General features: G+C 42.9%; 1 protein-coding gene across 3 annotated transcripts; it reads right to left on the bottom strand.

Moving 5' to 3' along the window:
* Positions 1-584: 584 nt before the first annotated feature.
* LOC115147386 (uncharacterized) lies at positions 585-25,778 on the bottom strand. 3 transcript variants are annotated; one of them, XM_029689616.1, is made up of 11 exons: positions 25,750-25,778; positions 19,072-20,925; positions 18,576-18,822; positions 17,242-17,341; positions 13,353-13,430; positions 10,741-10,845; positions 10,045-10,177; positions 9,467-9,581; positions 5,692-5,816; positions 917-997; positions 585-766 (listed from the first exon to the last, which is right to left on the bottom strand). In XM_029689616.1, exons 2-11 carry the CDS (start codon positions 20,885-20,887, stop codon positions 675-677), a joined length of 2,892 nt encoding a protein of 963 aa, XP_029545476.1. In that variant the 5' UTR covers positions 20,888-20,925; positions 25,750-25,778; the 3' UTR covers positions 585-674. The 3 variants fall into 3 exon arrangements, with proteins under 3 accessions (XP_029545476.1, XP_029545475.1, XP_029545474.1); XM_029689615.1 differs by lacking the exon at positions 25,750-25,778 and adding an exon at positions 23,821-24,042; XM_029689614.1 differs by lacking the exon at positions 25,750-25,778 and having other exon boundaries at positions 19,072-21,188.
* Between the last annotated feature and the right edge of the window lie 344 nt (positions 25,779-26,122).

Below are 26,122 nucleotides of genomic sequence, written 5' to 3'. Positions count from 1 at the left end.
AAGCCCAAGTCTTTGCTAGGTAAAGCCCTGCCTTATCTCAACTCACTGGTCACCATAGCAGCACCCACCCGTAGCACGCGCTCCAGCAGGTATATTTCACCGGTCAACCCCAAAGTCAATTCCTTCTTTGGCCGCCTTTCCTTCCAGTTCTCTGCTGCCAATGACTGGAACGAGTTGCAAAAATCACTGAAGCTAGAGACTCATATCTCCCTCACTAACTTTAAGCATCAGCTGTCAGAGCAGCTCACAGATCATTGCACCTGTACATAGGCCATCTGTAAATAGCCCATCCAACTACCTCATCCCCATATTGTTATTATTTTATTTTTTTGCTCCTAATTGCTAAATTGTAATTACTTCGCCACTACAGCCTATTTATTGCCTTACCTCCCTAATCTTACCTCATTTGCACACACTGTATATAGATTTTTTTCTATTGTGTTATTGACTGTACATTTGTTTATTCCATGTGTAAATCCGTGTTGTTTGTGTCGCACTGCTTTGCTTTAACTTGGCCAGGTCGCAGTTGTAAATGAGAACTTGTTCTCAACTGGCATACCTGGTTAAATAAAGGTGAAATAAAAAAAAAGTTTTAAAAGTCTCTGGTCAGAAGTAGTGCACTATATGGGGAATAGGGTACCATTTGGGATGCAAACCTAGATCTACAGTATAAACTACTGCTGGATCAGAGAGTGTAGGAAGTAGGCTGCAGCTATCGTCAACATCACCAGATGTCTCCCAGGCTCCAGCAGTTGTCCAGAACTTCCTGTTTAAATGAACATTGAGATGAAAGATTGTATTACATTAATACGTCTACACAGTAAGGTTTATTTGTATGTTTCTGTTCAGTTATACACTATCCCACCTACTGTATTGTGTGTGTGTGTGTGTGTGTGTGTGTCAGTGGTGTACTTACTTGAGCAACCTTCTGTCTGCTTGAAGATGCCCATCTTCTCACTGTCTTTGATAGAGTTCATCTTGTCCGTACTCACCTCCCCTGTAAGTCAACAGGGTATTGGTTATTAAAAGTCACAGTAGTATGTAGCATTGTGAGTAACTTGTTACCATTGTATTATTACAATGTTATTACCATTTTATTCTCCCCTGTAATGTCTTCATCAGGCTTCCCTAAACTGAGAATATTGTGTAAAGACTGTTTTGGAGTCAGTGAAAGCTTGGGTCACGCATTCTCTACCAGAAAGTTGGTTGGCCCTCTTTGATGTCACGTAGGTTGATACATTGCTATGTTTTCATTTATGAAGCCCTTTTACAAAAAGTTCCACTGTTCCTAACATCATTACTAAACTTCAGTCATACTAGTTACCACACCCGGTTTCAGGGATGACTAACTCTGTAAATTCCTTTGGTCTCTACAGAGTTAGGTAAATCAGCTTTAGTTTTCTTGCACCTTATTTGAGGAACAATCTTCAAAATGTTGTTAAATGTGATGTTCTGGTGCCTCTATGGCAATTCAGAAAGCGGATTGAGGACCTTATTACTGATGAATGTCTTTGTTTTTTATGACCGTGTTTTTCTTTCTGCTTGCATTTTGTATTTATATTTTCATGTGTGTATTTTCTGTAATTTATTGACTCAGTATGACTCTCTGATAAAATAAAGGTTCAATAAATACATCTACAGCCTAGTCTGAGTACCCAGATCAAGGAAAAACTATGTTTTTAGATGAGACAAATAAACTTTTTTTCACAAAGATAGTTTATCATTCACAACTCTGTATGTCTTCATCGGACAGTCCTAAACTGAGAACGTTCCACTGTGTTCTTCTGATGTCATAAAGGCCATCCTGTCTGTGCTATACTGTGGTACCACTTCTCCATACACTGCTCTCCTCTGTCCTCCTGGGACAGACAACTTGGAGGGGGACAAAGGCTGCATCCCAAAGGGCACCCTATTCCCTACTTAGTGCACTACTTTTGACCAGGGTACATAGGGCTTTGGTCAAAAGTAGTACACTATAGAGAATAGCCAGACCCTTAACTCCAGCATCAGGTTACCCAGCAGTTTTTCCAGGTTTTGTAAGGCTTTTGAATGGGCAGAATTATTCATTGTCTGGACGTCTAGACACAGAGGCCTGAGCAGCTAGCTACTTAGTGCACTACTTTTGACCAGGGCCATTGGGGTTCTGTTAAAAGTAGAGTGCTATGTAGGGAATAGGATTCTTTGGAACGCAACTATCTCTGAGTAGCTCTCAGAGTGGGACACAAGGGCTGAGAAAACAACAAAGCTTTATGGAGGGAAGAATCAACACCTAGCATAGCATCTACACAGACTCCCACGATTTGGCAGTTCATTGAAAACGACAGACAAAAACCCTGGTAATTGCTCTGTAGCGTGAGGAGGAGTTGTTTTTCTCCATTATACAAGGCTTAATCTGTGTCCTGCAAACCATCTGTGAGCAGCCTACCTCCTCATTCTTCAAAAAGTTATTCCTTCACCCAAGAACACCCACAGCTCGTGTTTCAGCACCTCTATTCCTTCTCTACCTGACTGTCAGTTGTGACACTTTAATGACAAAGACAACTATATAAGTGGTGTGATGTTCAAATACTCAGACAACATAATTATAACGTTTCGGATGTAAACAATAGGTTCACAATCCAGGTGAATACTTTTGACTAATGAATTGTGTCATGGCCTCCAAGAAACTAGATTTCAACATAGATTGCCAAATATAAATGAACACACACACACACACACACACACACCTAAACACCTTCTTTGCCCGCTTTGAGGATAATACAGTGCCACAGACACGGCCCGCTACCAAGGACTGTGGGCTCTCCTTCTCTGTGGCCGTTGTGAGTAAGACATTTAAACGTGTTAACCCTCACAAGGCTGCCGGCCCAGACGGCATCCCTAACCGTGTCCTCAGAGCATGCGCAGACCAGCTGGCTGATGTGTTTACAGACATATTCAATTTCTCCCTATCCCAGTCTGCTGTCGCTTCAAGATGGCCACCATTGTACATGTACCCAAGAAGACAAATGTAACTTAACTAAATGACTACCGCCCCGTAGCACTCACTTCTGTCATCACGAAGTGCCCAAGAGACTAGTCCAAGATCATATCACCTCCACCTTACCTGTCACCCTAGACCCACTTCAATTTGCGTATCGCCCCAATAGGTCCACAGACGATGCAATTGCCATCACACTGCACACTGCCCTACCCCATCTGGACAAGAGGAATACCTATGTAAGAATGCTGTTCATTGACTACAGCTCAGCATTCAACATCATAGTACCCTCCAAGCTCATCATTAAGCTTGAGGCCCTGGGTCTCAACCCCACCCTGTGCAATTGGGTCCTGGACTTCCTGACGAGCCGCTCCCAGGTGGTGAAGGAAGCAAACAACATCTCCACTTCGCTGATCCTCAACACTGGGGCCCCACAAGGGTGCATGCTCGGCCCCCTCCTGTACTCCCTGTTCACCCATGACTGTGTAGCCATGCACACCTCCAACTCAATCATCAAGTTTGCAGATGACACAGCAGTAGTAGGCTTGATTACCAACAACAACGAGACAGCCTATAGGGAGGAGGTGACGACACTCGAAGTGTGGTGTCAGGAAAACAACCTCTCACCCAACGTCAACAAAACAAAGGAGATGATCTTGGACTTCAGGAGGCTGAATAAATTTGGCTTGTCACCTAAAACCCTCACAAACTTTTACAGATGCACAGTTGAGAGCATCCTGTCGGGCTGTATCACTGCCTGGTATGGCAACTGCACTGCGCATAACCCCAGGGCTCTCCAGAGGGTGGTGCAGTCTGCACAACGCATCACCAGGGGCAAACTACATGCCCTCCAGGACACCTACAGCACCCGATGTCACAGGAAGGCCAAAAAGATCATCAAGGACAACAACCACCCGAGCCACTGCCTGTTCACCCCGCTACCATCCAGAAGGCGAGGTCAGTACAGGTGCATCAAAGCTGGGACCGAGAGACTGAAAAACAGCTTCTATCTCAAGGCCATAGACTGTTAAACAGCAATCACTAACACAGAGAGGCTGCTATCTACATACAGACTTGAAATCATTGGCCACTTTAATAACTGGATCACTAGTCACTTTAATAATGCCACTTTAATAATGTTTACATATCTTGCATTACTCATCTCATATGTATATACTGTATTTTATACCATCTATTGCATCTTGCCTATGCCGCTTGGTCATTGCTCATCCATATATTTATATTTATATATTCTATTCCATTCCTTTACTTAGATTTGTGTGTATTAGGTATTTGTTGTGGAATGTTTAGATTATTTGTTAGATATTGCTGCACTGTCGGAACTAGAAGCACAAGCATTTCGCTACACTCGCAATAACATCTGCTAACCATGTGTATGTGACCAATAACATTTGATTTGACCTTTCCACTATAACATTAGACTGGTGATAGACCTATGCTGTATTGTCACTGTTAGTATTTGACTTGAACTGACGTTTACCTTAAAATGAGTGACAACAATGTGCAGTAGCTGTCATTCTTGAATTACTGTCATCTCTTCAACACCTCTGCAGTGAACCTGTCCTGAAACCACTTCTGAATATGGGTGACTAACTTCTCACTACTTTCAATGACTCACTGAGGAAGATACTTGATTGTTTTTCTGAAGTCGCTGTAGGCTCGTAGACTATAAGCTCTAGGGGATCTCCCTCACAAGTGCTTAAAGGTCCAATGCAGCCGTTTTATCTCAATATCAAATCATTTCTGGGTAACAATTAAGTACCTTGCTGTAATTTAAAATGGTCAAAAATAGCAAAGAGCAATTTCTCAAGCTAGAATTTTGCTAGGACTGTCTGGGAGTGGTCTGAGTGGGGAGGGGAAAACTGAAAATTAGCTGTTATTGGCAGAAAGATTTGGAACTCTCTTTCTTATTGGTCTATTAACTAATTTACCACCTGGTGATATCACCAGGCAGGCTAAAGCGCCATCCCACTAAAACAGGCAAGAATATCAAGCTGTCTTTTCAAACAGCTCTTACATTAAAAGAGCATTATCATAATTATATTTTAACCTCATGGTGAGGAAAAATATATATTGTAAAACACAGGAATATCACTTTTTGACTGCACTAGGACTTTACACTTTATTATTATTGTTAAAACAATTCCCCCACATGCACTGTCAGATGTTTTAGGCTGATCTGATTAATCAGCGCAACCCACACACTTCCTTTTTACAACTTGCATGTCCCTCCCTGTTCAGTGTTAGGGTCAGGAGAGGGGACTTGGTATATAATATGGGCACAGACAATAATTCATTCTGTAATGTTTTGACTTTGCCACAATTATCAGTGTTTGTGCTGGAACATTTGTCTGCATCTTATTTGGAAAGAATATCACTTTTGAACAGTATAGAAATTCAAAGAAAACACGTTTTCAGGCAGATTTTGATAAAGGAATATTGGGCATCATTGCGCTGAACCATAGACAAACAATATACTACCTACTGTATGTCATCAGCTGTACCTGAGATAAGGAAGCTGATAATAGCATGGGCACAGACAATAATTACCAATGTAATGTTTTAAATGTGTCTTAAGTGCCACTGCCTCCGTAATTCATAAAATGTTTCTTCTTTTTTCTTCTTTGATCAGAGAATATTGTGCATCACTGTGCTCTACCCATACACATACAGCACTATATTATTGGCTGTACCTGAGACAAGGAAGCTGACTTTCTGGCATGGTCTGTCCACTGTGGCCAGAGGAGACCCTGGAAGGATGGTGACCCTGGACATGTTCACCTCTAGGACCTCTGCCACCCTATTGCGGAAGTCATATCTTGAGAGAAAAATGAACAATAGACAATTTGTATTATTGTTTTTATAATTTGTTGGGAAAATATACAATTTCACAACATATATACTGCTCAAAAAAATAAAGGGAACACTTAAACAATACATCCTAGATCTGAATGAAAGAAATAATCTTATTAAATAGTTTTTTCTTTACATAGTTGAATGTTTTGACAACAAAATCACACAAAAATAATCAATGGAAATCCAATTTATCAACCCATGGAGGTCTGGATTTGGAGTCACACTCAAAATTAAAGTGGAAAACCACACTACAGGCTGATCCAACTTTGATGTAATGTCCTTAAAACAGGTCAAAATGAGGCTCAGTAGTGTGTGTGGCCTCCACGTGCCTGTATGACCTCCCTGCAATGCCTGGGCATGCTCCTGATGAGGTGGCGGATGGTCTCCTGAGGGATCTCCTCCCAGACCTGGACTAAAGCATCCGCCAACTCCTGGACAGTCTGTGGTGCAACGTGGCGTTGGTGGATGGAGCGAGACATGATGTCCCAGATGTGCCCAATTGGATTCAGGTCTGGGGAACGGGCGGGCCAGTCCATAGCATCAATGCCTTCCTCTTGCAGGAACTGCTGACACACTCCAGCCACATGAGGTCTAGCATTGTCCTGCATTAGGAGGAACCCAGGGCCAACCGCACCAGCATATGGTCTTACAAGGGGTCTGAGGATCTCATCTCGGTACCTAATGGCAGTCAGGCTACCTCTGGCGAGCACATGGAGGGCTGTGCGGCCCCCCAAAGAAATGCCACCCCACACCATGACTGACCCACCGCCAAACCGGTCATGCTGGAGGACGTTGCAGGCAGCAGAACGTTCTCCACGGTGTCTCCAGACTCTGTCACGTCTGTCACATGCTCAGTGTGAACCTGCTTTCATCTGTGAAGAGCACAGGGCGCCAGTGGCGAATTTGCCAATCTTGATGTTCTCTGGCAAATGCCAAATGTCCTGCACGGTGTTGGGCTGTAAGCACAACCCCCACCTGTGGATGTCGGGCCCTCATACCACCCTCATGGAGTCTGTTTCTGACCATTTGAGCAGACACATGCACATTTGTGGCCTGCTGGAGGTCATTTTGCAGGGCTCTGGCAGGGCTTCTCCTGCTCCTCCTTGTACAAAGGCGGAGGTAGCGGTCCTGCTGCTGGGTTGTTGCCCTCCTACGGCCTCCTCCACGTCTCCTGATGTACTGGCCTGTCTCCTGGTAGCGCCTCCATGCTCTGGACACTACGCTGACAGACACAGCAAACCTTCTTGCCACAGCTCGCATTGATGTCCCATCCTGGATGAGCTGCACTACCTGAGCCACTTGTGTGGGTTGTGGACTCCGTCTCATGCTACCACTAGAGTGAAAGCACCGCCAGCATTCAAAAGTGACCAAAACATCAGCCAGGAAGCATAGGAACTGAGAAGTGGTCTATGGTCACCACCTGCAGAACCACTCCTTTATTGGGGGTGTCTTGCTAATTGCCTATAATTTCCACCTGTTGTCTATTCCATTTGCACAACAGCATGTGAAATGTATTGTCAATCAGTGTTGCTTCCTAAGTGTACAGTTTGATTTCACAGAAGTGTGATTGACTTGGAGTTACATTGTGTTGTTTAAGTGTTCCCTTTATTTTTTTGAGCAGTGTATATATATAAATAAATAAATAAATATATATATACAGAGGCTGCATAATAATGGCCGGAACGGAGCAAATGGAATGGCATCAACCACCTGGAAACCATGTGTTTTATGTATATGATACCGTTCCACTGATTCCCCTCCAGTTATTATTAACTTTTTTTTTATTACATTTTAGTCATTTAGCAGACGCTCTTATCCAGAGCGACTTACAGTAGTGAATACATTTCATACATTTTGTTTTATTTTTTTCCCGTACTATCACGATCCTGTTCACCCCAATTAAGGTGCCACCAACATCCTGTTATATATAGTGTTTTCAGAAAGTATTCAGACCCCTTGACTTTTTTCACATTTTGTTACGTTACAGTCTTATTCTAAAATTGATTGAAAATATTTTTTTCCTCATCAATCTACACACAATACGCCCATAATGACAAAGCGATAACAGGTTTTTAGAAATGTTTACTAATTTATTAAAAATAGAAAACTGAAATACTTTATTTACATAAGTATTCAGACCCTTTGCTATGAGACTCGAAATTGAGCTCAGGTGCATCCTGTTTCCATTGATCATCTTTGAGATGTTTCTACAACTTGATTGGAGTCCACCTGTGGTAAATTCAATTGACTGGACATGATTTGGAAAGGCACACACCTGTCTATATAAGGTCCCAAAGTTGACAATGCATGTCAGAGCAAAAACCAAGCCATGAGGTCAAAGGAATTGTCCGTAGAGCTCTGAGACAGGATTGTGTTGAGGCACAGATCTGAGGAAGGATACCAAAAAATTTCTGCGCCATTTAAGGTCCCCAAGAACACAGTCGCCTCCATCATTCTTAAATGGAAGAAGTTTGGAACCACCGAGACTCTTCCTAGAGTTGGCCGCCTGACCAAACTGAGCAATCCGGGGAGAAGGGCCTTGGTCAGAGAGGTAACCAAGAACCCGAACTCTGACAGAGCTCTAGAGTCCCTCTGTGGAGATGGGAGAACCTTCCAGAAGGACAACCATCTCTGTAGCGCTCTACCAATCAGGCCTTTATGGTAGAGTGGCCAGACAGAAGCCCCTCCTCAGTAAAAGGCACATGACAACCCATCTGTGTGATATTGAGTATACAAAACATTAAGAACAGGATGCTGGCCAATGTTGATTCCATTGTTTCCCACAGTTGTGTCAAGTTGGCTGGATGTCCTTTGGGTGGTGAACCATTCTTGATACACACGAGAAACTGTTGAGTGTGAAAAACCCAGCAGCATTGCAGTTCTTGACTCAAACCGCTATGCCTGGCACCTACAATCATACCCTGTTCAAAGGCACTTAAATATGTTGTCTTGCCCATTCATCCTCTGAATGAAACACACAACCCATGTCTCAAATGTCTCAAGGTATAAAAATCCTTCTTTAACCTGTCTCCTCCCCTTCATCTACACTGATTGAAGTGGATTTAACAAGTGACATCAATAAGGGATCATAGCTTTCACCTGGATTCACCTGGTCAGTCTGTCATGGAAAGAAAAGGTGTTCCTAATGTTTTGTACACTCAGCATATATGAATTCATGATGATGTACTGTAATCCCATAATTCAGGATTAGTGATGGTGTATTATCATGTAAAGCATTTGAGATATGGTTGGATTGTTTTCGTGGTTCGACAATTGGCACTGGGCCAAACCCTTTATGAAGATATGATCAATGAGTTGTGTCACATTGTTGTCAATGAACCCTCCATCATCTTATACAGGTGTGGCACGTGTGGTGGCTCGCTGAGGAGGTGGTGGCATTTCCAAATAAATGTAAATGCCAGGTACTCAAGTTTTAAAAACAAGTAGTCTAATTACATTTAACACTCACTTCCTCATTCCCTCTCCAGTTCCACGGTTTAATACCCGATCAGTCTCACATATTGGCTCCCAACACTAACGCCTGTAGGTCTTAGCTTGATGGGCTAACACAGTCTTGAGTTCACAGGCGGTTTAATACCCAATCACACCCACCTGCTGAAAGACATGACGTTGGGGAAGGTCTGCTCTGCCCAGGGGGATTCTGGAAGAATGACGGCACACGCGAAGACATCGCTGCCGCTCCTCAGGACCAGGGACCTGTGGACCACTACAACAACAACATCAACAACAGCACCAAAGTCAGAAATATACTTTTTATATTATCACCTAAATTACTTTGTTGTTTCACACATGACATATCCCCTAATAGTGAAGGTGGTTGACATTTTTGTCATGAAACTTGATTCTCTTGGGAAACAATGTGATGCAACAATTTTGGATTGCAGTTTGGTGAGTGTGCAATGACAATACATCAATATTATGTTTCATGTGCATCATAAAGGAGTCTAGATTTCTGAACAGACAATGTGTGTCTGTTACCTGTGTACTCCCCTGACCTTTGTATGCTGGTGTCTGAGTACAGCTGTTTGTATTCTGTCTGGTCCAGCTTACAGTGCTGTGTGTGTGTGTGTGTGTGTGTGTGTGTGTGTGTGTGTGTGTGTGTGTGTGTGTGTGTGTGTGTGTGTGTCTCTGTGTGTCTCTGTGTGTGTGCGTACATGCTTGTGTGTTACCTGTGTAGTCCCCAGCCAGTTGTATGCTGGTGTCGGTGTACAGCTGTCTGTGTGTCAGGCTGACTGTCCCCTGTCTGTTCGTCAGGTCTCCCACCTCACAACTCAGAGCGTTGTCACGGGAACAACTGGAGTTCTGAGAGAGAACAGAACAGAGCAGAGGACGGAACCAACCATAGAAATAGAATTACTAGAAGGGACGTCCCCATTCAAGTCAATAGGGCTGGGTCAGAGGTTCCATGACTGTTCTACTCATTCTAATTCTATTGAAACCAATTCCAACAAACACTTCCACTTCTGGTTATGAGAACGATGTGAAGTATATGGTTGTGGTTGTGGTGTAGTTGCAAGTTTTAATGTCACATGCATAAGTACAGTGAAATGCCTTTCTTGCAAACTCAAAACCCAACAACTGTGACATTGTCAAAGACAAAGATTCGATGGAATATCAAACACAGTTCTGTTGGATTCCATAAGACTTGTTGATCAAGTGGAACTTTAAAGTTGAAATAAAGCAGAGATCAGCGCTGCACAGTGGACTACACAGTGGACTACACAGTGGGGGAAATTCTCCTATGATGGCTAGGTACTGGGCCCTTATTCATAAAGTGTCTCAGAGTAGGAATTCTGATCTATCCTAGACACTTCATGAAGAAGGGCCATGATGTATTGTAAGTGAAAATGAGAGAATAAACTCACCCCAGCTTCCATGTTGAAGGGGTTAAACGTGTCCCCAACACTGGTACACTGGTTGTCGTTCACCTCAGAGCCTTTACCAGTGATGATCCAGGAAACCTCTGTTACCTAGTTACAGTGGGGAAAACATTATTTTTTCTCTGATGTTTTACCATTCTTTTTATACAGCTTCCCTTTTCTAATAGAACCTGTGATAAGATTCTACGGTAGATAGACTCTAGTGACAGACATTAGAATGTTACAGAGCAGCTGATTTGTTTCTTACATTGTTTTTACTTCTGCATTGTGGTTCTACATCTGCATTGTGTTTCTACGTCTGCATTGTGCTTCTACATCTGCATTGTGCTTCTACATCTGCATTGTGCTTCTACGTCTGCATTGTGCTTCCACATCTGTATTGTGTGTTCTACGTCTGCATTGTGTTTCTACGTCTGCATTGTGCTTCTACATCTGTATTGTGTGTTCTACGTCTGCATTGTGTTTCTACGTCTGCATTGTGTTTCTACATCCGCATTGTGCTTTTACATCTGTATTGTGTGTTCTACGTCTGTATTGTGTGTTCTACGTCTGCATTGTGGTTCTACGTCTGCATTGTGATTCTACATCTGCATTGTGCTTCTACATCCGCATTGTGCTTCTACATCTGCATTGTGTTTCTACGTCTGCATTGTGCTTCTACATCCGCATTGTGCTTCTACATCTGTATTGTGTGTTCTACGTCTGCATTGTGCTTCTACATCCGCATTGTGTGTTCTACGTCTGCATTGTGCTTCTACGTCTGCATTGTGCTTCTACGTCTGCATTGTGCTTCTACGTCTGCATTGTGCTTCTACATCCGCATTGTGCTTCTACATCTGTATTGTGTGTTCTACGTCTGCATTGTGTTTATACGTCTGCATTGTGCTTCTACATCCGCATTGTGCTTCTACATCTGTATTGTGTGTTCTACGTCTGCATTGTGTTTCTACGTCTGCATTGTGCTTCTACATCCGCATTGTGCTTCTACGTCTGCATTGTGTTTCTACGTCTGCACTGTGCTTCTACATCCGCATTGTGCTTCTACATCTGCATTGTGTTTCTACGTCTGCATTGTGCTTCTACATCTGCATTGTGTGTTCTACGTCTGCGTTGTGGTTCTACGTCTGCATTGTGCTTCTACGTCTGCGTTGTGATTCTACATCTGCATTGTGCTTCTACATCCGCATTGTGCTTCTACATCTGCATTGTGGTTCTACGTCTGCATTGTGTTTCTACGTCTGCATTGTGCTTCTACATCCGCATTGTGCTTCTACATCTGCATTGTGTTTCTACGTCTGCATTGTGCTTCCACATCCGCATTGTGCTTCTACATCTGTATTGTGTGTTCTACGTCTGCATTGTGGTTCTACGTCTGCATTGTGCTTCTACATCCGCATTGTGCTTCTACATCTGCATTGTGTTTCTACGTCTGCATTGTGCTTCTACGTCTGCACTGTGCTTCTACATCCGCATTGTGCTTCTACATCTGCATTGTGCTTCTACATCTGTATTGTGTGTTCTACGTCTGCATTGTGGTTCTACGTCTGCATTGTGCTTCTACATCCGCATTGTGCTTCTACATCTGCATTGTGTTTCTACGTCTGCATTGTGCTTCTACATCCGCATTGTGCTTCTACATCTGCATTGTGTTTCTACGTCTGCATTGTGCTTCTACATCTGCATTGTGCTTCTACATCTGTATTGTGTGTTCTACGTCTGCATTGTGGTTCTACGTCTGCATTGTGCTTCTACATCTGTATTGTGTGTTCTACGTCTGCATTGTGCTTCTACATCTGTATTGTGTGTTCTACGTCTGCATTGTGCTTCTACATCTGCATTGTGCTTCTACATCTGTATTGTGTGTTCTACGTCTGCATTGTGGTTCTACGTCTGCATTGTGCTTCTACATCCGCATTGTGCTTCTACATCCGCATTGTGCTTCTACATCTGCATTGTGCTTCTACGTCTGCATTGTGCTTCTACGTCTGCATTGTGCTTCTACGTCTGCATTGTGTTTCTACATCTGCATTGTGCTTCTACGTCTGCATTGTGTTTCTACATCTGCATTGTGCTTCTACATCTGCATTGTGCTTCTACGTCTGCATTGTGTTTCTACGTCTGCATTGTGCTTCTACGTCTGCATTGTGCTTCTACATCCGCATTGTGCTTCTACATCTGTATTGTGTGTTCTACGTCTGCATTGTGTTTCTACATCTGCATTGTGTTTCTACATCTGCATTGTGCTTCTACGTCTGCATTGTGCTTCTACGTCTGCAATGCTTGCTCTTTGGGGTTTTAGGATGGGTTTCTGTATAAGCACTTTGTGACAACTGCTGATGTAAAAACGGCTTTATAAATACATTTGATTGATTGACCTTGATTTCTGGATGCCGAGATTGCACTGTAGGCTAGATAACAGCCACTATGTGACACAAGTTATTTATTGCCACAAAAATAGTTTATTTTTCCAGGCTCCCTTTTTCAATGGAACCTACCTGTGATAAGGTTAGTAATTAGATAACAATGAGAATGTGACCGTTTTTTTTTGTTTCTATTAAAAGAGATTGAACAGATCCGAGAGGTCCATGCATGCTTACGTCTAGCACCTGTGATGACCGCACGTCCACCTCCAGAGTGATGTCACTGTAGCTGCCATCCAGAAAAGTCTGCTGGGACTGAAGACAGTAGAGTATACTGTTAGACTAGTTACTGAGTCAATGGGGCTGAAGACAGTAGAGGATACTGTTAGACTAGTTACTGAGTCAATGGGACTGAAGACAGTAGAGGATACTGTTAGACTAGTTACTGAGTCAATGGGACTGAAGACAGTAGAGAATACTGTTAGACTAGTTACTGAGTCAATGGGACTGAAGACAGTAGAGTATACTGTTAGACTAGCTACTGAGTCAATGGGACTGAAGACAGTAGAGTATACTGTTAGACTAGCTACTGAGTCAATGGGACTGAAGACAGTAGAGTATACTGTTAGACTAGTTACTGAGTCAATGGGACTGAAGACAGTAGAGGATACTGTTAGACTAGTTACTGAGTCAATGGGACTGAAGACAGTAGAGTATACTGTTAGACTAGTTACTGAGTCAATGGGACTGAAGACAGTAGAGTATACTGTTAGACTAGTTACTGAGTCTGCTGGGACAAAAGACAGTAGAGGATACTGTTAGACTAGTTACTGAGTCAATGGGACAAAAGACAGTAGAGGATACTGTTAGACTAGTTACTGAGTCAATGGGACTGAAGACAGTAGAGGATACTGTTAGACTAGTTACTGAGTCAATGGGACTAAAGACAGTAGAGGATACTGTTAGACTAGTTACTGAGTCAATGGGACTGAAGACAGTAGAGTATACTGTTAGACTAGTTACTGAGTCAATGGGACTGAAGACAGTAGAGGATACTGTTAGACTAGTTACTGAGTCAATGGGACTGAAGACAGTAGAGTATACTGTTAGACTAGTTACTGAGTCAATGGGACTGAAGACAGTAGAGGATACTGTTAGACTAGCTACTGAGTCAATGGGACTGAAGACAGTAGAGTATACTGTTAGACTAGTTACTGAGTCAATGGGACTGAAGACAGTAGAGGATACTGTTAGACTAGTTACTGAGTCAATGGGACTGAAGACAGTAGAGTATACTGTTAGACTAGCTACTGAGTCAATGGGACTGAAGACAGTAGAGACTACTGTTAGACTAGTTACTGAGTCAATGGGACTGAAGACAGTAGAGAATACTGTTAGACTAGTTACTGAGTCAATGGGACTGAAGACAGTAGAGGATACTGTTAGACTAGTTACTGAGTCAATGGGACTGAAGACAGTAGAGTATACTGTTAGACTAGTTACTGAGTCAATGGGACTGAAGACAGTAGAGTATACTGTTAGACTAGTTACTGAGTCAATGGGACTGAAGACAGTAGAGAATACTGTTAGACTAGTTACTGAGTCAATGGGACTGAAGACAGTAGAGGATACTGTTAGACTAGTTACTGAGTCAATGGGACTGAAGACAGTAGAGGATACTGTTAGACTAGTTACTGAGTCAATGGGACTGAAGACAGTAGAGTATACTGTTAGACTAGTTACTGAGTCAATGGGACTGAAGACAGTAGAGTATACTGTTAGACTAGTTACTGAGTCAATGGGACTGAAGACAGTAGAGTATACTGTTAGACTAGTTACTGAGTCAATGGGACTGAAGACAGTAGAGGATACTGTTAGACTAGTTACTGAGTCAATGGGACTGAAGACAGTAGAGTATACTGTTAGACTAGTTACTGAGTCAATGGGACTGAAGACAGTAGAGAATACTGTTAGACTAGTTACTGAGTCAATGGGACTGAAGACAGTAGAGTATACTGTTAGACTAGTTACTGAGTCAATGGGACTGAAGACAGTAGAGTATACTGTTAGACTAGTTACTGAGTCAATGGGACTGAAGACAGTAGAGGATACTGTTAGACTAGTTACTGAGTCAATGGGACTGAAGACAGTAGAGAATACTGTTAGACTAGTTACTGAGTCAATGGGACTGAAGACAGTAGAGGATACTGTTAGACTAGTTACTGAGTCAATGGGACTGAAGACAGTAGAGGATACTGTTAGACTAGTTACTGAGTCAATGGGACTGAAGACAGTAGAGGATACTGTTAGACTAGTTACTGAGTCAATGGGACTGAAGACAGTAGAGTATACTGTTAGACTAGTTACTGAGTCAATGGGACTGAAGACAGTAGAGGATACTGTTAGACTAGTTACTGAGTCAATGGGACTGAAGACAGTAGAGGATACTGTTAGACTAGTTACTGAGTCAATGGGACTGAGGACAGTAGAGGATACTGTTAGACTAGTTACTGAGTCAATGGGACTGAAGACAGTAGATAATTGTAACAGGTGTCGTAATGATTGGACGAAGGTACAGCGGGAACGTGTATACTCATCTTCTTTAATTGGTTAAAAGAAGGAAAAACAAACACACCGACCGCCACTAACTGTCATGTCATGTCATGTCATGTCATGTCATGTCATGTCATGTCATGTCATGTCATGTCATGTCATGTCATGTCATGTCATGTCATGTCATGTCATGTCATGTCATGTCATGTCATGTCATGTGTTCAGACACTAAACAAGGAGACAACTACCCACAAATCCCATTACAAACACACCCCTATACATAGGACCTTCAATCAGAGGCAATGAGGAACAGCTGCCTCCAATTGAAGGCCAATCCCAATTAACTAAACATAGAACTAAACAACCTAGATCTAACATAGAAATACACTAACCTAGAACATAACCCAAAGACCCCGGAACACTCTAAACAAACACCCCTCTACATAACACATAGCCCAACAAACCCTGAACCACATAAAACAAACACCCCCTGCCACGTCCTGACCAAACTACAATAATAAATAACCCCTTTACTGGTCAGACGTGACAAGAATACTGTTAGACTAGTTACTGAGTCAATGGGACTGAAGACAGTAGAGAATACTGTTAGACTAGTTACTGAGTCAATGTAATTTAACCAGGTGTTTTAAGGTTATGAAATCTTACGTCACTGGGAACATGATCACCTGCTGTCCTATCAGCAAAGCTATATTAGCACTTGTTTTATGAGACGCTCATACCAGGTGTTCTAAACTGTCTGTAAAGAGCACACAAATCCTGCATCTGATAGACCATAATATTTGAAAGGATATTTGATGGGTTCTCTAAGCATCCTAAACAGTAATGGAGATACACTGTGGAGGACACAGGTCTGTATAGGAGCCTGACAAATACAGCTGTTCTCCTGAGTGCTTTAGACTGGGGGCTGCCGGGGGCTGCCGGGGGGCTGCCAGGGGGTTGCCGGGGGGCTGCCGGGAAGCTGCCTGGGGGCTGGGGGCTGACTCTACAGGCCAACACTACATGGCTGTGTTTACACAGGGATCCCAATTTGATTGTTCTAAAGACCAATTAGTGAGAAAAAACCCCATCAGAAATGGGCTGCCTGTGTAAACACAGCCATAGACACACATAGACAAACACAAACACTCACAGATATACACACACAGATCCAGACACACGCCCTACCGTCACACACAGGAGTCTGCCACAGCCCTAATGAATTCACTGTCTGGCGCAGCAGAAAATACAGTGTCATGTTTTTGTGGCAGCTTTGTAATGATTCGCCAGCTTACTCTCCTGGGACGTATCATAAACGGAATAACATCCACCCCTGCAGATGCGTGTTGTTGTATTCCTCATGCTCTGAATTAGTCTAAATACGTTTCCCCTGTAGGCAATAATGAAGTCTTTTTTTGTTGTTGTATATATTTGGCAATTTCTTTATTGGATAGAGAAGAGGCAGTGTGAAATATGGAGATTTTTTCTGAAATAGTATTAGACCGGATTCAAACCAATGAAGTACTTTTGTGCCATTTGAATACTGTAGAGAGCAAAGGTGAGATCCAGGTCTTACCAGTGTGACTGTCCCTGTCACCGTGCTTTTGAAGACAGCCTTGGCAAACACCCAGTGTCCATCTGTTGCATTCTCAGCTAAGACGTCAGCACACCGCATCCTGGAATTCACAAACACAAATAGACAAAATATGAACTCATTAAAGAAAATTATTATTGTGAACGACTCAAAAATGAAACATTTAGGGGATGCAAACATGATTCAGATGTGTCCTGTGTGGCTCAGTTGGTAGAGCATGGTGTTTGCAATGCCAGGGTTGTGGGTTCGATTCCCACGGGGGACCAGTACGGAGAAGAAAAAAAAAATGTATGAAATGTATGCACTCACTACTGTAAGTCGCTCTGGATAAGAGCGTCTGCTAAATGACGTAAATGTTATAAACTGTTATGCCGATTCAGAAGACATACCCACTTTATAAGTCAACACCACAACAAGAGATGAGGATACAGTATTCCAGACATCCTACTCTATAAAGGCCCTACTTTACCTATTTGGCTTCTTGTTGTGCCAAAGAAGCTTTGTTCTAGGTAATAATGTGAGCTGTCCCATGTCCTGTATGGCCAAGTGTAGCTCATTTGGTAGAGCATGGTGCTTGCAATGCCAGGTTTGTGGGTTCAATTCCCACGGGGGGGGAATCAGTATGCACACACTACTGTAAATTACTCTGACTAAGTGCTTCTGCTAAATGTCTGTGTGAGAGTGTTGGGCCAGTAACCAAAAGGTTTCTGGATCGAATCCCTGAGATGACAAGATAAAAATCTATCATTCTGCCCCTGAACAAGGCAGTTAACCCTAGGTTGCTATTGTAAATAATAATATGTTCTTAACTGACTTGCCTAGTGAAATAAATGTTACATTTTTAAAAGAATTAAGTGAATATAGCTCTCTCCATTTTACATGAGTAAAGTGTTTGATTTGAGTCAGAAATTATTCTGCGTGAACTGACTGAGCTAAAGAGGAACTGGATGGTAATGTAAAACATTCCAAGTTTGTCAGAAGTTCCGTTCATGAATGTCAAGGTATCACAAATGTGACCCAAAGAGGAACCAAGTCTACAGCAGTCTTAAATTAATCACACACCACCTGTTACAATCTTTCCCCTTGTGTATTTTTGGTTTGGCTGTTTATAGCACTCCTGGAGGGAACTGTGGCTATACAGACCCATGACAAAGGACACTCTGTCTGTCTGTCTGTCTGTCTGTCTGTCTGTCTGTCTGTCTGTCTGTCTGTCTGTCTGTCTGTCTGTCTGTCTGTCTGTCTGTCTGTCTGTCTGTCTGTCTGTCTGTCTGTCTGTCTGTCTCTCTCTCTCACACACACAAAATCCCCACACTCACCTGGATCCGTTAGTGTAGTGAACCACCAATGACCTCCCCACTATACTGTTCGGCCCTGTCATCGGCATATTCCCGTCCAAATACCGAGTCTGTGTCTGGTTCTGATCCGTCAGCATCCCGAACTTCCCGCTGATGTCCCCAGTCTCATATTCATCCACAGTCCCTGACCCCGGAGCAGGAGAAGCAGACACATTCCAGGAGAAGGGGTTAAAGTGGTCCATGACGTTGTTGTCCGAGCAGGGCTCTCCTGTAATATTAATAATAATATGTTCTATTTGATAAACGCCTTTCTCAAAAGGAGGGAAAAGGATTGATACTTTGCGTTTAAAAAAATGAATATTTGATCAAGTTATCTGTTCATATTACAAAACAGTTACAGCTTTGAAATTAATTAACAGATATACACACAAAGGCTGAACAAACACTCAGAACAATAGAGGACTATCACAACATTCAAGGACAACTGGCTCCCATTATAAAGAACATGAAATAGTACCTGTGGCACTGATAGGCAGCATGTGGACGTGGTAGCCCCCAGCCCTGGAGCTGAGTCCAGCCAGGGAGACGTCCATCATGGTTGGGCCCTGAGGGAAAGCCTGGGAGAACCGGATCTGGCCCCTGGAGGCCCCTGGTCCATGCCAGGGGCCCAAGACCGCCGCGGGCATCCGGACCTCAGTGAGGTTAGCACAGGCTATCCTGGGGGCGGCGCCCTCCGCACTGTGAATCACCACCGATCGACCAATCATGGAGCCCGACCTGGCGGGAAGTGACAACCAGGAAGTGGTATCCGTGAAGAAGTGTTTGGCCGACGCCCCACCCGCTCGGGTCCCCAGGTCGAGGGTGCTGTGCTTTTTGGAGAGGTCCCCCACCTCACAGGAAAAGGGTCTGGAGGGGCCGCAGTGGAGGCCGTAGCTCAAATCCCTTGTGTCCACGTTGAAGGGGTTCCAGTGGTCCCCCGTGGTCCCACACCTCCCCTTGTCCGCGTCTGTCTCCGAGCTGATAGGATACATGTGGATGTGCCAGTGGTGGTTACGGGTAGCGGTCTCGGAGGGTCTCCCATAGGACAGATCCATGAAGACTGTGACATCAGACAACGGGTTGCTCTTGAGTTGGACGAACTGGACCATACCCACCACAGGGTGACGGAATGTAGCCCTGGCTACATGCACCTCTCCTGGGTAGCCTATGTAGGTGCACAGGAACCTAGTTCCATCCGGACGGTGGATTACCACAGACCGACCCACTATGCTGTTCTGTCCGAACAGAGGGAGGTTGAAGTCTGTGAAAACTGCGTCCATCACAGCTTTACCCTCTAGTGACCCATGCCTGGCGCTGAGGTCCCCTACTTCATACCGGTCATGGGTCGACCCAGGTCCAGAGGGGTAGGTGGGATCTTTAGTGTCCATCCCGAACGGGTTCCAATGGCCTCCAACGTTGTCGTTGGAGCAGGTCGTCTGCGGAGGTGACCTCATAGGAGGTGTGGGGAAGTGGTGGATGTGATAGGGTCCGACCCGGCTCCTCAGATTGGTCAGATTTACTCTCAGTTTTGTGACTTCGAACGGCGAGTCCTGCCTGAAGAGGAAGTAACCCTTGACCCCTCTCATATTCACCAGGGCGCTCACCTCCTTCCTGTCCATTGTTCTGATCTCGGCGCACATATAACTCGAAGACCCCAGTTTGAGGAGAGCGAAGCGGGTGTTGGAGCTGAAGCTAGCGAGGTCCAAACGAGACTTGACGGGTGTAAGAGGGCTGCCTACTTTCAGTTCCCCAAGCTGGGTGAGAGATGAAGGTTCCAGACTATCCAGAAGAGCCTTACAGTCTCTAGCAGAACTCTGCGACGTCAAGATGGTGATGTTGGTTGCCGTAGCACCTACCTGACCAATCGTTGCCAAGTTTGTGAGGACCCTGGCGTGGGTCTGTCCGACGTTCTGCCTGATGTAAATGTCGCCGGCAACCGAGCTGAAGAACCTGGCCTGCCACGTCTGAACTGTGGTTTGACCGCTTATGACTGTACAAGCTTTGGTGCCGTTGCATGTCTCCAAGGTCAACGAAAGGTCATCCAGATTTGACCTCTGCTTAAATAGACTGGACATATTAACAGTGGTGTTGGATGAGAACGGATCAATGGTGAACGTGAAGATGCTCGCTCCTACGTTGGCTTCAAGGCAAGGCTGAGCAAAATGGCCGAACATCACAGGGAACACACTCAGGGAGAAGTTGAGCGACGAATCACAGGTTCCGGTACCAGTGACGTTTACGGTCGCCGTCTGATTAGTGGAGTCAAACCGAACCCATCCCGTGACTCCCCCCATGTTTAGGTTGGCCTGAAACTGGGTGCAGGAACTGGAACCTGAAAAACACAGCCAAACAGACAGAGAGACATACAGACAGACAAATGTGGAAGTAAATAAGTGCACAAGGAAGTACGTCCCTATTGTGTTACATCTGAATTGTTTTGGAGTGTTCACATGCTTTGCCATTATGGACGTAATAACTGACAGGTTTAGTAATTGATATTGATCTTTCTCATTTCTCAAGGAAGTTCTTAAAGGTCCAATGCAGCTGTTTTTATCTAAATATCATTTCTGGGTCACAAATAAGTACCTTACTGTGTTCGTTCTCAATTAAAATGGTCGAAAAGAAACCAAAATAGCTTCTTGGTAAAGGGCAATTTCTCAAGCAAGAATTTTGCTAGGACTGTCTTGGAGTGGTCTAAGTTGGGAGGGGAAAACTGAAAACTAGCTGTTGGCAAAGATGTTTGGAACTCTCTTTCTTATTGGTCTATTAACTAATTACCAGGCAGGCCAAAGCTCCATCCCACCAAAACAGGCTGAAATTTCTGACGGTCTTTTCAAACAGCTCTTACACTAAAAGGTCATTATTATAATCTTCACAATTTCACAGTATTATTTCAACCACTATGGGGGCCATAGTGTGGAAATATATATAAAACACAGGAATTCATGTTTTTGACTGCACTAGGCCTTTTAGGATAATCTTAAAGTGGTTTATGATATTTCTTCAAGCTTAAGTATTGACGACTATACAGTAGCAGTGGTTAATCTAACATATTTTCCAAGGCATGTAGAAAGGGTTTCCCCCACTATTACAGTAACTTCCTCATCACTGTAATGTCAATAGCTAGTATATTTCATCATCACTGTAATGTCAATAGCTAGTATATTTCATCATCACTGTAATGTCAATAGCTAGTATATTTCATCATCACTGTAATGTCAATAGCTAGTATATTTCATCATCACTGTAATGTCAATAGCTAGTATATTTCATCATCATTGTAATGTCAATAGCTAGTATATTTCATAATCACTGTAATGTCAATAGCTAGTATATTTCATCATCACTGTAATGTCAATAGCTAGTATATTTCATAATCACTGTAATGTCAATAGCTAGTATATTTCATCATCACTGTAATGTCAATAGCTAGTATATTTCATCATCACTGCAATGTCAATAGCTAGTATATTTCATCATCACTGTAATGTCAATAGCTAGTATATTTCATCATCACTGCAATGTCAATAGTGGTGGAACAAGTACCCAATTGTCATACTTGAGTAAAGGTAAATATACCTTAATAGAAAATGACTCAAGTAAAAGTCACCCAGTAAAATCCTACTTGAGTAAACATCTAAAAGTATTTGGTTTTAAATATACTTAAGTATCAAAAGTAAATGTAATTGCTAAAATATACTTAAGTATCAAAAGTATAAATCCTTTCAAATTCCTTATATTAACCAAACCAGACGGCACCATTTTCTTGTTTTTTCTATTTACGGATAGCAGGGGCACAATTCAACACTCAGAAATAATTTACAAACAAAGCATGTGTGTTTAGTGAGTCCACCAGATCAGAGGCAGTAGGGATGAGTGTGTGAATTAGACAATTTTCCTGTCCTGCTAAGCATTCAAAATGTAATCAACAGTACTGTTGGGTGTCAGGGAAAATGTATGGAGTAAAAAGTACATAATTGTCTTTAAGAATGTAGTGAAGTAAAAGTTGTCAAAAATATAAATTGTAAAGTACAGATACCCAAAACAACTACTTAAGTAGTACTTTAAAGTAGTTATACTTAAGTACTTTACACCACTGAATGTTAATAACTAGTACATTTCATCATCACTGTAATTTCAATAGCAAGTATATTTAACATGAGATGATGACAGATAGCTGCAGCGAATTAGTCATATTAAGTAATCAACATGCATGTAGTAGCCTATAAAACAGATATGCCTACCAGTTAATATGCCTTCATATTCTAGCTGAATGATAGCCTATGACTCAGGACTGTTATGAATGTAAGGTATGCAGTAAACATCAATATTAGGATATCTGGAGGAAGTAAACAAAGCACCTATGAATGTGGGCTATTGGACTCTACCTCTCACTTAACCGATATGCCCCCTTACCAGGCGTATACTGCTCACCTGATCTAAGCTAGTGACACATTGAAATTACACTGGTCTCATGTAACACATGAATGGATTTCATACAAGAGCTCAACTCAGCCATAGAGAATAGGCTACTGGAGCCAAAGACTGCTGCGTGAGCCAAGCCATGTATTAAGGATGAATGAAATGGCTATAACCCTTGCGACCCAATGGGCCGATAACATTGTCTGAAACTATGGGGCTTTAGTCAAAAGTAGTGCACTATGTAGGGAATAGGGTGCTATTTGGGAAGCAGCCATTGTCTCTCAGCGCATGTCATTCTATCAATTAGCCTGGGTAGCCCTGAGAAATGCTACAGTATCAAATGACATTCATAGCTGCTACGGGTGGAGTGTATGTATCTATGGGTGAAAAAGTTCTAACATAGAGTAATATGTGAATATACACCACAGGTGTGTTCTGAACCTGTGAAGTCAACCATGCAGAAGACAACTCCATTGGAACATCACTGTGATTTTTGCCATCAAGTTTGATACATTAGTTTGATCCTTGATAGATTAGTTTGCTAGATTAGTTTGATTGATTGAATAAAACAAAGTATTTAGAAAGAAACTGTATTGATCATAACCTCTTTTTAGGGATAGTTAATAGTAATAGTTAACAATCATTTATTAACTAAAGCAAGTGGATTTCAAGGTGTAACTATTATGTGACCTTTTCCCACACCCTCTACAGTAACCAAGTAAACAGCACTTCGTATACAAAAGACCTGCAAACCAACCAGGCTTAAGTATTGCAAAAGTATTTAAAAAACCATTGATGTACTTACCCAGAAATGCCAACAGCATGACAACTGGAACAAGGCACATATTGGCAAATGTGTGTATTGTACTAATTGTATGAAAACATGCAAAAAATAAAACAAATTCAAAATGTACATGCAAAATCCAAATCAAAAGTGTATAATAAAACTCTATGAGTGTGTGAAAGAGAGATCCAGTGTGTGTGTCTGTGTGTGAGCGAGTGTGCGTGTTTGGTCTCAGAAGGAACGACCGTGTGTGTGTGAGATGTGTGTGCAGCCTCCCTCTTTGTGCCCCTCTCTCTCCCAGCATCAACCTCTGCTGTTTAAGCAGCCGATTGGTCCAGCCAACATCACTGTATCTATTCTATGGAGCATAGGAAAGGAGAGGCTGGCTGGCTGGTTGGTTGGCTGATTGACTGAGTGATTGCTTGACTGGCTGTTTAGCTGACTGGTTGGCTGAATGACTGATTGGCTGGCTGACTGTCTAGTTGAATGACTGGTTGGCTGAATGACTGACTGGCTGGCTGACTGGCTGGTTGGCTGAATGACTGACTGGCTGGTTAGCTGAATGACTGACTGGCTGACTGGTTGGCTGAATGATTGACTGACTGGCTGGTTAGCTGAATGACTGACTTACTGACTGGCTTGCTGGTTGGCTGAATGACTGGCTGATAAAAGTGTGATTATAGTTTTTAACCCATAGGAGAACCCTTTTTGCTTCTAAGTAGAACCCTGTTGGGTTCCGTGTAGAACCCTCTGTAGAAAGGTCTCTACATGGAACCCAAAGGGGTTCTACCTGCAACCAAAAATAGTTATTCAAAAGGGTTCTCCTAAGGTTTTAGAAAGCACCTTGTTTCTAAGAGTGTAGGATCTCTTCATTGATAGTATTTTAAAGTAATTTTTAAGTTTACCTTTTACTCTATGAACCATTTCACCTTGAGGGGGAAATAAATATACTGTACTGTAGTTTTAGAAGGTGAGACCTTTTTTCTTGTTATTAAAACATTGTGCTTCTCATATAATTGTACTAGACAAAAACTGTATATTAGTAGTCCTATAGGGATGTGAGTTAAGGGCGCAAAAATATCTTACATATCTACATTTATCATGCTTGAGTATTTTATGCCGGTCTGGAATCTTGAATGAAACTCAGTTTTGTTGTTCCGGACGCTATGTCATCAGTGCATGTTATTTTACTTAAGGTTCTTAATTGGTTTAATTGATTGGGGATTTTAGCATCTGGTCAGAAAACCAGTCAGTATCTGGTGTGACCACCATTTGCCTCATGCAGCGCGACACATCTCCTTCGCATAGAGTTGATCAGGCTGTTTATTGTGGCCTGTTGATTGTTGTCCCACTCCTCTTCAATGGCTGTGCAAAGTTGCTGGATATTGGCGGGAACTGGAACACGCTGTCGTACACGTTGATCCAGAGCATTCCAAACATGCTTAATGGGTGACATGTCTGGTGAGTATGAAGACCACGGAAGAACTGGGACATTTTCAGCTCCCAGGAATTGTATACAGATGCTTGCGACATGGGGCCGTGCATTATCATGCTGAAACATGAGCTGATGGCGGCGGATGAATGGCACGACAATGCAATTGTAATTGATAAAATGAAATTGTTCTCATTGTCTGTAGCTTATGTCTGCCTATACCATGACCCCACTGCCCCCATGGGGCACTCTGTTCACAACGTTAGCATCAGCCAACCGTTCACACACAAGATGCCATACATGCTGTCTGCCATCTGCCCGGTACAATTGAAACCGAGATTAATCCGTAAAGAGCACTTTTCCAGCGTGCTAGTAGCCATCGAAGGTGAGCATTTGCCCACTAAAGTCGGTTACAACGCCGAATTGCAGTCAAGTCAAGACCCTGGTGAGGACAACGAGCACATAGATGAGCTTCCCTGAGACAAACTGTCAGAAATTCTTCGGTTGTGCAAACCTACAGTTTCATCAGCTGTCCGGGTGGCTGGTCTCAGATGATTCCGCAGGTGAAGAAGCCAAATGTAGAGGTCCTGGGCTGGCGTGGTTAACGTGGTCTGCGGTTGTGAGGCAGGTTGGATGTACTGCCAAATTCTCTAAAATGGTAGAGAAATTAACATTAAATTCTCTGGCAACAGCTCTGGTGGACATTCCTGCAGTCAGCACGCCAAACATCTGTGGAATTGTGTTGTGTAACAAAACTGCACATTTTAAAGTGGCCTTTTATTGTCCCCAGCAAAATGACTAATATGTAATGTGCACCTGTGTCATGATCATGCTGTTTAAACAGCTTTTTGATACGCCACACCTGTCAGGTGGATGGATTATCTTGGCAAA

This window comes from Salmo trutta, chromosome 14 (genome assembly GCF_901001165.1).
Source record: "Salmo trutta chromosome 14, fSalTru1.1, whole genome shotgun sequence".
In the NCBI taxonomy this organism is placed as follows: Eukaryota; Metazoa; Chordata; class Actinopteri; order Salmoniformes; family Salmonidae; genus Salmo; species Salmo trutta.
Note: the sequence above shows the minus strand (reverse complement) of the source record. Positions and strands in the feature narration are given on the sequence as shown.

Coding starts and splice junctions, on each gene's coding strand:
- LOC115147386 (XM_029689614.1), bottom strand. CDS start 21,055: ATGGCAAAGCATGTGAACACTCCAAAACAATTCAGATGTAACACAATA. Junction 17,342..18,575: donor CACTACACTAACGGATCCAG/GTGAGTGTGGGG, acceptor TGTGAATTCCAG/GATGCGGTGTGCTGACGTCT. Junction 998..5,691: donor AGTCAGCTTCCTTGTCTCAG/GTACAGCCAATA, acceptor GTTGACTTACAG/GGGAGGTGAGTACGGACAAG.